At 44.9% G+C, this 11,298-nt stretch overlaps 1 protein-coding gene across 3 annotated transcripts; it reads right to left on the minus strand.

Annotated features, from left to right (window-relative positions):
• Positions 1–540: 540 nt before the first annotated feature.
• On the minus strand, positions 541–10,418 carry SLITRK3 (SLIT and NTRK like family member 3). Of its 3 annotated transcripts, none has more exons than XM_010359211.2 (2): positions 9,928–10,361; positions 541–4,069 (listed from the first exon to the last, which is right to left on the minus strand). In XM_010359211.2, exon 2 carries the CDS (start codon positions 4,046–4,048, stop codon positions 1,109–1,111), a length of 2,940 nt encoding a protein of 979 aa, XP_010357513.1. In that variant the 5' UTR covers positions 4,049–4,069; positions 9,928–10,361; the 3' UTR covers positions 541–1,108. The 3 variants fall into 3 exon arrangements, with proteins under 3 accessions (XP_010357513.1, XP_010357516.1, XP_010357514.1); XM_010359214.2 differs by having other exon boundaries at positions 563–4,069; positions 10,349–10,418; XM_010359212.2 differs by lacking the exon at positions 9,928–10,361 and adding an exon at positions 8,910–9,805 and having other exon boundaries at positions 563–4,069.
• Between the last annotated feature and the right edge of the window lie 880 nt (positions 10,419–11,298).

Raw genomic sequence — 11,298 nt, forward strand, 5'->3', positions numbered from 1 at the left:
ACATTTCTTTTGAATCTTTGTGTGTGAGAGAGAAAACATTAAAAGTGCTTCCTACAAAGCTGTTAGTGATATATACCCAGTTGCTTTCTTTTTAATATTATATATATATATATATATATAAGAAAGTGCAGATGTTCTCCAAAAAATCTTGGCATCAGGATGAAGTGTCACAAAGAGGGTGCTCATCCCTAGGCGCGTGTCTTCGGCTGTTAAACCACCAGGCCTCCATTTCAGTAGAATCCAGCCTAGAATGTGATTTTCCCAGGGTGATAGGAGAGATGCTGTGAGCTGTACACTAGCAGTGAAGGGTAGTGGAACTATGGAGAGGAGAAAAATGGATCAAACCCGAACTAAGCAGATTGGATTGAATGGGAATGGTATGGAGTGTGTGTGTGTGTGTGTGTGTGTGTGTGTGTGTGTGTGTGTTTGTGTGTGTGGGGGATGGGGGGGTGGGTGTACCTGCACCAGCAGGAAGAAACTGCAGGTTTAGGGCACGTTCTGCAGATGGATATGTGTATGAGAGACAAGATAGTGAGTGAGAACATTCGAGCAAGACCCGCCCCCTCCCTCCCCGTCTTGCAGTTTCCAGGCATGCAGCAAACTGCATTGTTAATACATGTACAGAATCTGTGCCATGATGAGAAGAAAGAAAGCCACAAATGACAAATGTCAACTTGTTTCCCCCCTCCCTTTAAAACAAAACTACAACTAAAAAAAAAAAAAATAGTTACTGAAAATAAAAAGACACACTGAATTTTACTTAATTAGGATCCATACAATGATTCCCAGTATACCTTATACATGGCACAGTCAAAGTCTCAAGTTTCAGTATAAAAAAATAATGATAACATTTGCTGGCAAAAGTCTGCGAAGGCACTTCATTGATTAATGATCTGAGTATGGCCCTTCCTCCAAATCACATCTGAGAGGGGAGAGCATACATCTGTATTCTCTAGTCATCATGCGGTTTCAGTTTTGTTCAGGGTAGGGAAGATCTTGAGGATGGAGTTATTGGGACAAGTGTAAAGGGAGCAAGGGATTTATTTCTTTTATTTTCCTTTTCTTTTGAAAAAAAAAAAAAAAGCACTAATATATTTTCTTCTCTCTGTTAGAACCTATATGTTGTCTTCTCCAGGACTTCGAGGTAATCCGGCTTGGTTTGAAGTTTGGCCCTTAACTCGAGGTAATCACTTTTTTGGGTTTGGTGGTCTGTGAAGCCCTTTCCAGCCGAGAAGAGAAGGGTTTCTTTGAGCCTGGCGTCCTGCTGTAAGTCTGGGTATTGCATGCCAGGAGGGTGCACGTGCAGTTCCTTTAATTTGGGCACTGTTCCATAGAGACAGTCCACAAATCCCACTGTGCAGGGGGCAGGCTGTGGCCTCTCTCGGTCTAGTAGCATACTGCCACCACCACATCCTCCCCCGGGAGGAAACAGCACCACCCCACCATTTTTCTCATGGTGGCGGAACCCTGCCAAGTCTCTCCCAGTTCCCCCAACTACTCCTGAAACCCCACCAACTGCTGGGTGGTGAGGGTGAGGGTGATGGTGATTCACCGTCACTATGGTGTTAAGCTGGGAGCTGGACACTGCCAGGGCCCACTCCTTCTCTTTTTCCAGCAAGGTCCGGTAGTTACTATGGTTCTCCTTGGGTGTCTCAGCAAACTGCTCACTTCCTAGGAGAGCCTCACCCATTCCCGGTGGTTGTGTCCCTGGACCCCCACGTTCTGCACTCCCTGCTTCTTGGGCTGATGAAACAGCCTCCTCCTCCTCCTCACGAGGCTTGTAGATGGGGTTGTTGCACATTTGGGTAACTGGATGGGGGATGTACTCATACACATGACCCACAGGAGGGGCCTTCTCTGGAGAGGAAAGAGTTGGTCGACCTCCACCCCCACTTCCACCACCACCACCTCCACCATCCTCAAACAGCCGGTGGCATTGCATTTGGATGCCAGTAAGGTCCACACCTTCCTGCCGCTTGCTTCTGAAGGGCAGCTTCTTTCGACGCCTTCGGAGCACGTAGGCAAAGAGGCCTGCAGCAACAAAGACTGCTGAGAAAAACAGAACCAGAAGGCTGAGAATTAACACAGAAAGTGGCACAGGGCCCCCAGGAGGAGAAAACTCATAAGGTGATGCACTGGTTGGTGCCCCAATAAGGTGGGAATCTCCAGGCTGTGCTGGGGATGCTCCAGCTGGTGCAACGTGCAGCATCTCTGGGCAAAGAACTTCCAGCTCAATAGTGCGCACATCACGGTGAGTGAGATTCTCAGGGCTCCTGCAAAGCACATCACCAACCACACTGACTGAGCTGATGGTTTCGATCCACTGTTTAAAGGGGACCAGGTCACAAGTGCAGTCCCAAGGATTCTCATTGAGGTCTATCTGGACAATGGCGTTCAAGTGTTCCAGGACACCAGCCACGGGAAGATAGAGGAAGTAGTTCTTCCTCAGGTTGAGCCGGGCCAGGGATGTGCCTGCGAAGGCGTCCGTTGGCAGGGTCCTCAGCAAGTTATTATTGAGGAATAGCAGCTTCAAGTTGGGCATGAGGCTGAAGGCTGCAGGCTGGATTTCCCGGATGACATTGAACTCAAAGTACAAGTAGTGCAAACTCTGTAGGCCTCGGAACATGCCTGGTGTCAGCTTCTCTATATCGTTGCCATTAAGAAAGAGGCTCTTTAAGTTGGGCAAGTTGATAAAGGCCCCGTCTTGGACATAGGAAATGCGATTGTTCCCCAGATGCAAGAGATCCAAGGAAGAAAAATTCCAAAAATCAGAGCGGTATATTTTCTGAATCAGATTGCTACTCAGATACAGTTTCTTGGCATTCAAGGGCCTTGGAAGAAGTTCAGAAATGTTATTAAATCCTCGCTCTTTGCAGTTGACAGTCAAACCAAGGTCATTGATGTGCAAATTACAGGTACACCCAGTGGGGCATATAATGGGGATTGGTGGTCTGGTCTGATAAGGAGCAATGGGAGGCTGGTTTGGACCAGGATATAAAGCTTGGGAGGTGGAGGGTGGCCTTGGTGTTCGAGGCTGTTTGGTGGGCTTAGGCTGTTTATTTGAGGACTTGTATTCAACAGAAGAAGCAGTAAAATGGACAGAGGATAGCATTGAGGAAGGCTTAGTTGGCCATGCATTCTCCTTACTTGATGACAAATGTGGAATTCCCAAACTAGCCTCTACCTCAGAGTCAGACAACAAAGGACAGAGTTCTGTCTTCTTGATTTCTCGTAGGTCCTTTCCATGGAAATGGAAAGGGGTCTCACAGGTAATGTCTCCCACCAGGGCAGTATAAGGAATGCGTTCCAGCCAACTCTTCAGTTGTACAATTTCACATGTACAGTTCCAGGGGTTTTCTTCCAGCTGGAGTTCCATCAGGCTTCTGCCAATGTGATCTAGCATTCCTCGGTAAAAAAGAACCTTTAACCTATTTCCACGTAGGTCCAAATGGGTTAAAGAGACAGCCTTAAATAAATTGGTCGGAAGCATGGGGATGAGATTGTCGTTTAAAATCAGAACCCTCAATTTACTTAGGTTCCGAAATGCCCCACTCTCAATACGTTTAATGACATTGTAATCTGCCTGCAGATATTCTAGACTTTCTAAGCCAAGGAAGGTGTCATTTCTGAAGACATCTAGTTTGTTTTCATGTAGATATAGTCTCTTTAAAATCTTAAGACCATTGAAAGCTCCAGTCTGAATGTCCTGCAATGCATTGTTCCCAAGATTAATAGACACAGCATTATTCAAATGAAGAAAACTGTTGGTGTATAATTTCCTCATAGAATTCCTCTGCAGATACAGTTTAAAAGGTCTTGACCAGAACTCGGCAATCTGACTAATATTTGTAAATCCTTTACTGTCACAATGTATATGAAAGAGGCTTTCTTTAACTTCACAGTAGCATGGATCAAAACAGGGCTCATCTATTTCCTCTGAGTCCTCTATTAGGGGAATCGGGGTAGTCCATCCTAGAGCAATTGTGCTTAGAAGAATTATCCACAACATCCTTCCTCTGTGAAGCATCTCAGCTATGGAATGTTTCATCGTTCGTGGTTGATTACAAAACTGCAACAGAAATAAAAATGCAGATTTTTAGCTTTTAGTCATATGTACTATTTTAATTGACTCCTACATGTGGGGCATTTTAAGAGCTATATAAAAACTTCAGCAATTGTTGAAGTGACACTCAAAATGAGCTAGCAACACACTTAACGTTTAGAGTGTGTCCTATATTTTAAACTTAGGAAACTCTGAAATATTGAACCATGCAGTGACATTTTCCTGAACAAAGCCATACTTGGTAAACGGCATATCGCATGAACAAAAGCAGACTGCATTGCCTCTGTATAACAAACAACAGAACTGGTACATCGTACTTCCTTTTAGGCATAGGCAGATTCAGTAATAATAGCAATAATGTGTCCATTACACCTGTTTGCCTGTTAAAACTTATGTTGACATCAAAGATACTCATAATAAATCTGATTGGAACTCTGATGGGAAAAATATGTTCTTTGAATTATAGGTTTTGACTATTAAAAATACATGACATACTCCAAAATTATTATATTGATTAGTATGATAAAGTGTGAGCCTGTTGCTCAATATCGGATGTTGAGATTTGTAAAATGATCAGCAACTCAGGAAAACTTAAGATTTATTTTTATGAAATGATCATAACATGCTTTATAACAGTGTATAGTCAGTATGTACACTATATGTCCACATCCTTTGGCCCAAGAATAGAATACTGTCATCTTCTTTAATTTAATAAGTAATTTTTATATATTTGTATCATTTAACTATTTAAAGCATGTAGGAGTCATTAGCCCTTCTAAAAAACATGCCCATGCAATTGTCAGAGCTAAAGATAGGGACAACTAGAGGATGCTGAGTCTGAAAGTGTCTGAATTAAAACATTTGCAGAGCTTAGTTTGGAATGTGTATCTGTGCCTTCAAGATCAACTGAGGAATTCTTTAAAAAGCTGGAAGAGCAGATGACTGGTTAGAGGGGAGGTGGGTAGTTAAAGTCAAGAGAGAGTGGAAACCTCTGTTCGTACCTGCTGATAAATGATCTATCACATGAAATAAATTTCAAAAAAGATATTCTTTTCCAATCAGAAGAAACAAATGCGGTGCACTATTCTGATAACATAAAGTCTTCCTCTATGCATCGCTTTCCTTGCCTAATAACATCAGTATATGAAAATGTTTACATAAATAAATGATAATAATGCAGTTTTATTACATTCTCCTTCCTGAGTCACTAAAATATTCATCAAAATTGAATAGCTGATTTTAATCAATAAAAATAAACCAAAGTTTCTAGCATATATTTTCCTCACAGCACACAGAAAGATATATTTCATCAACCTTCTTCTTAAAACACAGTGATATAATTTATAGGAAAAGTGAAAAAGTAAATCTTCACATTACACTTGCATATAATGTTCAGAGCTGTAAAGAAAGGAGATACCGTGAGAAAGCAAAGAGAAATCTGCCTCAGACATGCAATACTGAAAAATTAAAAACAATTAAATGAAAAAGAGGGAGAGAGAAAACGCAGAAAAGCCTACATTGCAGTATCAATTAGTCTTCCATCTCCCTTATGAAATATTAAAATCTACTTAAGTTCTTCCTTCTTCACTATCTTAAATATTTTTATTGTTTTTCAGGTCCCTGTGGTTTAGGCAAAAAAGGCTCCAGATGTCTTGGACTTACCTATTTTGCCAGAGTTTTTTGGTTTTTTTTTTTTTTTCTTTTCTTGTAATTTATTTATTTATTTATTAGCATGGAACCGTGAACCGTGAAAAGAAAAAGAAAAAAAAAAGCTTGAGTTTAAGGATTCTCTCTCTTTCCCTCCCACTCCCTTTGCTTTGCTGAAGCTGAAGCAAAAGGGGATAAAAGGGGGTTGGGCGGGGGGACTAAGAGGAAAAAAAAAAAGAGCAGCAAGCTTAAGACGTGCTGGGAATGCAATAGGCTCTTCAATGGGCTTCTTTAGGATGCAGAACTGCCGCTTGGCACACTCAATAGAGGAGGGAGGAGAAGGGGCTGCAGCAGGCTTCCAGCTCTGCTGCCCCTGCCGCTGCCGCCGCGGTGGCTGCTCTCTCTGGGTACCCACAGCACATCATGGGCACTGGGAGGAAGGGCGGGAGGGAGGCAGGGAGGAAGGAAGGCTCAATCACAGTGCAGAATCTCAGACTTCCCTTGCTCCGGCTTTAAAAATATATATATGTGCTATAACCCTGAACCTGGTATTCCACGTCATGAAAATGAGCTCCAAAGGGAACGCGCTTAGCATAGGTTCGGGAGCGAGCGCTAGGAAGCCCTGACTATACAGTTGTGAGTGAGTGAGTGTGTGTGTGTGTAGGGAAAATAAGTAGAGGGATAGAGAAAACAAATTGGCAAAATAAGAAACGAGCGAAGTGGGAGGAGACCAACCTATGGGAAACATTTCTATGGTGGGGAAGGTGGAGATGGGGGAGGGGAGCAGGGGAGAGGCATTTTAGGCATTTTCTTTTCTTTCTTTCTTTCTTTCTTTCTTTCTTTCTTTCTTTCTTTCTTTCTTTCTTTCTTTCTTTCTTTCTTTCTTTCTTTCTTTCTTTCTTTCTTTCTTTCTTTCTTTCTTTCTTTCTCTTTCTTTCTTTCTTTTCTCTCTCTCTCTCTTTATTTTTTTAACTCTCAAGGAAACCATCCCCTGGATCATCTGCTCCTCTAGCTTCCAAAGCTCCCCCTCTCTAGTGCAGGTGGTTTGAAAAGTGAGACTGTCCTTCGGAATTATCCTTTTCACAGGACAGCCATTCCCTGAAATGACGGGGATGGGGGGAAAATCCAGGTCCCCAAAGCAGAAAAGCTAAATCTGTCCGATTCTGCCTGGGTGTCCCGAATAAGAGCTCAAACAGCCTGAAAGACTTGGACCGAGTTTCTCCTGCATTTTGCTTCGATCCCGTTGCACCAGGAATTCCTTTGTTGTGCTGTGTAGGTCAAAGCCTTCGATATCCTCTGGATTCAACAAGCCAATTCTCTGGAAGGAGATACAGACCACTTGGGTAACAATGGTACATTTCACATTCTGCCGCCGGAAAAGACCTCGCGGGATTGGGGTGGATTTAAGGATTTGAATGTTTTTGTTCGCTCTTTCTTTTTCTTTCTTATTTTTTAAACTCAAATATTTCTCCGTGAAATTTTCGGGAAGTGAATCCTAGGGAGTGGTGGGAGTGGGGATGGAAGTGATTGAAGGAAGATATTGTATTGTAGAAGGACTACCAGATGATAATTCAGGAACCCTCTCAGAGGAATTTTTTAAGGCTCAGCTGACAGCACTACAGTCCTGCCTGCTGGGAAGGAATGCAGCTTGGTGAGGAAACTGGGGAGAGCCAAGTGTGCAGCAAAGGAGTCTAATTAACAGGACCCATGTGCTGTGGATGCTCCCCATCTGCCCCCACCAGCACACACCAACCCTGTCACCAACTTGCCGAGGGGGAGAAGGGAGGGACTTTTTTGGTTGCAAAAGAACTAAACTGAACCTCAATTGCCCAAGGGCTCAAAGTTACTAGGTAGAGACGGTTTTCCCTTAAAGGACCCTTTACAAAAGCAAATTTTAAAGCAAAGCACAGCTTACATATCAATACCTTACTGCTCTACAACAGGTAAATCACCTAACAATGTGTTCCTTAAAAGTCAGTCAAAGGCAATTTCCATAATATTTTGGATTTAAAATGACCGCGCATGAGTCCACTGGCACACAGTAGCTAATTTTAGAAACATGCCACCGTAGACTAAGTAAGCAGGAGGGCAGAATTTTCTAACATTCTACCCTTAAAATTCCAGACCCACCCTATTGCTCCCATAGGTCTCAGCCAAGAAGTAAACCAATACCGATAGCCTAAGCTCAGAATCAGAGCAATTCCTTCTCCCTCCCCAGCTGCCTGCTCCCGCACCCTCCTCCACCCCATCCCCCGCCCAGCACTTTGGGTATCCAATGTGCAGAGGCGGTGACTATTTATCGGGTCTTATCGGAACCCACCATGTGATGGAATCGATGGGTAACCCTGAGGCTGCCCTGAGCTTCCAGATGACGGTAAATATTGTCTCGGGGATGAAGTCTCTGTTCTTTCTTGAACTAAAACCCCTTAAGTTCTGGACCTGGGCTATGTCCTAAAGGCTATCTCATCTTTTTGCTTTCCTTTAGCTCAGGATAGCGTGTCTAAAGGACAGGGAGGTCTCCAAAAGTTAGGGGTATTGAGCCATGGGGCCCCGGTTTTTTCCGTGTCCTGTTGGGAGCGCCCAGAGCCATTTGTTTGTCCAGAGACAGGACAAGAAGCCCTTTCTCCCCGCTGTGCTCCCTTCCCACTTCCTCCTCCCCACTGCTGGATCTTACAGCTCACTAATCTCTTCAGATCTAAGATTAAATATTTCAATATGGAAGCAAACTATCTTCCCTAGAACAAGTAATTAAAATGCTGCATCATTCATTTTCTGAAGAGCTTTGAGTCGTCTATAGATCCTATTCTAATCTGCTGTCGTCAGGCGAAACGCACAATAGTCTGTTTAGAAATGGAAAATTATTAAAAGCTCAAGCGTTTTTCCTTCTACCGCTTACAACACTAGCGAACAATCCACTGGGGGAGGGGTCCTTCGCTCTGCCGCCTGGCCTATTTGTTGGAGTTACTTACGATGTCTTCACCCAGAAAAGAGGTCCGAGGGTATGTTAGTCTCCGGTACCCCTCCTTCCACCCACGTCCTTACACCTAACTGATCCAATTCAAAACTGCAACAAACCCCTAGCACCTGTGAGCGTACAGAAGACACCGCGGCCAAACTCGATGTGCTCTACCATGCACATCCTACATGCGAGAAATACTGGTTTCAATTAGGCAAAGTAGGAAAGGATGGCGGCGAGTACCTATGGTGCAGAGCGCTCAGGATCTCCGAGGTTTGCTCCGAGGGGCTTCCCAGCGGGAGGGGCAAACTCTCTGGGAAGCTGAATTGTATCCATCATACTGTAGCCTTGTAGCTTCTCCTCTTCTGGCCACCAACTTTCCGAAAGGCTACCAAATCACGCTTGTAATCCGTTTAAATGTTTCCACCTTTGAGATTTGCAGGGAAATGGTCGCTGCATACCAATGGGAGAGCCGGGCGCGCACCTAGCGCTGCGATGTCAGTGACAGGGAGCTCAAGACCACAGCTCCCTATGCCTTCGATGGCAGGCAGGCAGGCAGGCAGGCAGGCAGAGTGAGTGTCCCAGGACTAGGTTCCTTTGATTTAAAATCTCGGTGCTCTCTATCAGTGGAGAGCTTCGTTGTTCCCGAGAGCCTGAGCTCAGTCTCTGGATTTCTCTCTTTCTCTCTTCCTGAAAGGTTGTCTGTCACTCACAATCCCTGCCCGAGGCCTCCTTCCATCCGAAAAGATGGAATTAGCCCTGCTTTTCCAGGGTGTCTTTGCTCTTTGCCCTTTAGGTGGGTGGGAGTGGGGGTGGATGGTGTGTAGATGAGAGAAGAAAAGGGTGGGGAGAGGCGGAAAGGAGGCAGGAAGGGGGCGACTAGATCTCAGATCCCAGCATTGGTCAAACGGCGAAGGTGGGGGGAAAGAAGGAGAGAGGGAGAGAAGATACAAATACACAGTATGGCTGTGCACACCAAATTCCACTTGGATTTGGGAGATCTCAGGCAAAGCACGAAGGTGAAGCGATCCCGTTGGCAGAGAGTGAGTCCCCTGACCGTTCACCATTCAAGCACCCTCACTTCTCGAGCAGGAGAAGGTGAGGGGGAGGGGGGCGGAAGGGGGAGGGGACCGCCGAACGTTTCAGGCCAAGGAGACGCTCGCGGCGGCAGCGGCGGCGGCTTCTTTTAAGACTGACCTGCTTTAAAAGTGCCACTTTAATGGCCTAGGAAATAACTAAAATCGGATTACACGTTACTTACCAACGTCTCCTCCTAAACGGAAGCGCGAGGTCGGGTATAAGGAGTCAATATAGGAAGCGCAGGGCTGGAACCTGAATGCAAATCCATCAGCCGCCCCTAAATCGCGCACCAAGGGAGCGGCGCTCGGGAGCCCCCAGATCAGCCCATCGCCGGAGCTCCGCCAGCGCGTCCCCCCCGCACCCCCGGCCCCTCCTCCGCGCCAACTGTGTAAATCAGCCGCCGCAGTCCTCTCGCCGCGCATCGCAGGCAAAATCCCGGCTTAGGAAGCAAGGAAGCAAGTGATTCTCTCTCTCTCTCTCTCTCTCTCTCTCTCTCTCTCTCTCTCTCTCTCTCTCTCTCTCTCTCTCTCTCCCCCCCCCCCCGGCCCCGTTCGCTCGCTCGATCTGTGCCCCTCTCCCTCTCCCCCATTATCGGTCACAACCTGGCAGCTCTTCAAGAGACACCCTGTGAAATTGAGTGTAGGGAAGTCAGCATTCTGTATCTGTGGATTGATTTGTAACTTGTATTTGCAAATGAGAGAGATGCCTGTTTGGAAAATTACAGCCCAAAAGGTGGGGGGGTGATCAAATTAAGAACATCTGAGCTGTATTGGTGGGCGGTATCGCTAAACGCCTCCGGGGAGCGGTTTCCAAGTGATTTGCAGTAATCCCCCACCTTCATGATACATGGGTGACGATTTGAAAGTACACATATTTTCTCATCTGTTTACATTTGCCAGGGGTGGGGGGGGGGGGGAATAAAACTGTAGGGCACCGGGAGTTGGGAGGGGCGCATTTTCCGGAGAGATGCTGGATATCATTTCGTGAAAAAATTAGGTACGGACACTGAAACAATTATTACACGTATGTGAAAGTGTTATTACAACATTATAGAGGCGACCATTACCCCCACTGCAGTCATACTAATGCAGTCGTTTAATGCTCCATTCAATCTGCAGTGTAAACCAACGCAATTCTTTTTAATAGATCCCTTTCATCAGCGACTGTGTTGGAAAGAGGGCAGCCTTCCACTAACTCCCAAAGTGAATAGAAGGTAGCCTGGGGAATCATCTCTGTATCTCTTGCCATTTCTTCCTGAAGTGAATGCAATACATTCTCCAAGGCAAGCAAAGTTATTTAGCTATTATAATTGCAGAGGTAGAATGATCTTGACCCTATTTTTAAAATCATTCGAAGAACTCCAACTCACCCTTTGCAAATAAACAGTACTCTCTTTTAATTTATGTATAAAATCCTTAGACAGGCCTGGATATATGTTTTACATCTTTATTTAGTGAATTTGTATGTACTATAATTTATACCATCATTAGTTCATATTATGGACATATAATACCACAAGTTAGTGTCCATATTACCTACATTAAAAGATAGG

The sequence above is a fragment of the Rhinopithecus roxellana genome, chromosome 1 (genome assembly GCF_007565055.1).
Source record: "Rhinopithecus roxellana isolate Shanxi Qingling chromosome 1, ASM756505v1, whole genome shotgun sequence".
Taxonomy (NCBI): Eukaryota; Metazoa; Chordata; class Mammalia; order Primates; family Cercopithecidae; genus Rhinopithecus; species Rhinopithecus roxellana.

Bases quoted from the DNA above. Each gene is read 5' to 3' on its own strand.
- SLITRK3 (XM_010359211.2), bottom strand. From the start codon at position 4,048: ATGAAACATTCCATAGCTGAGATGCTTCACAGAGGAAGGATGTTGTGG.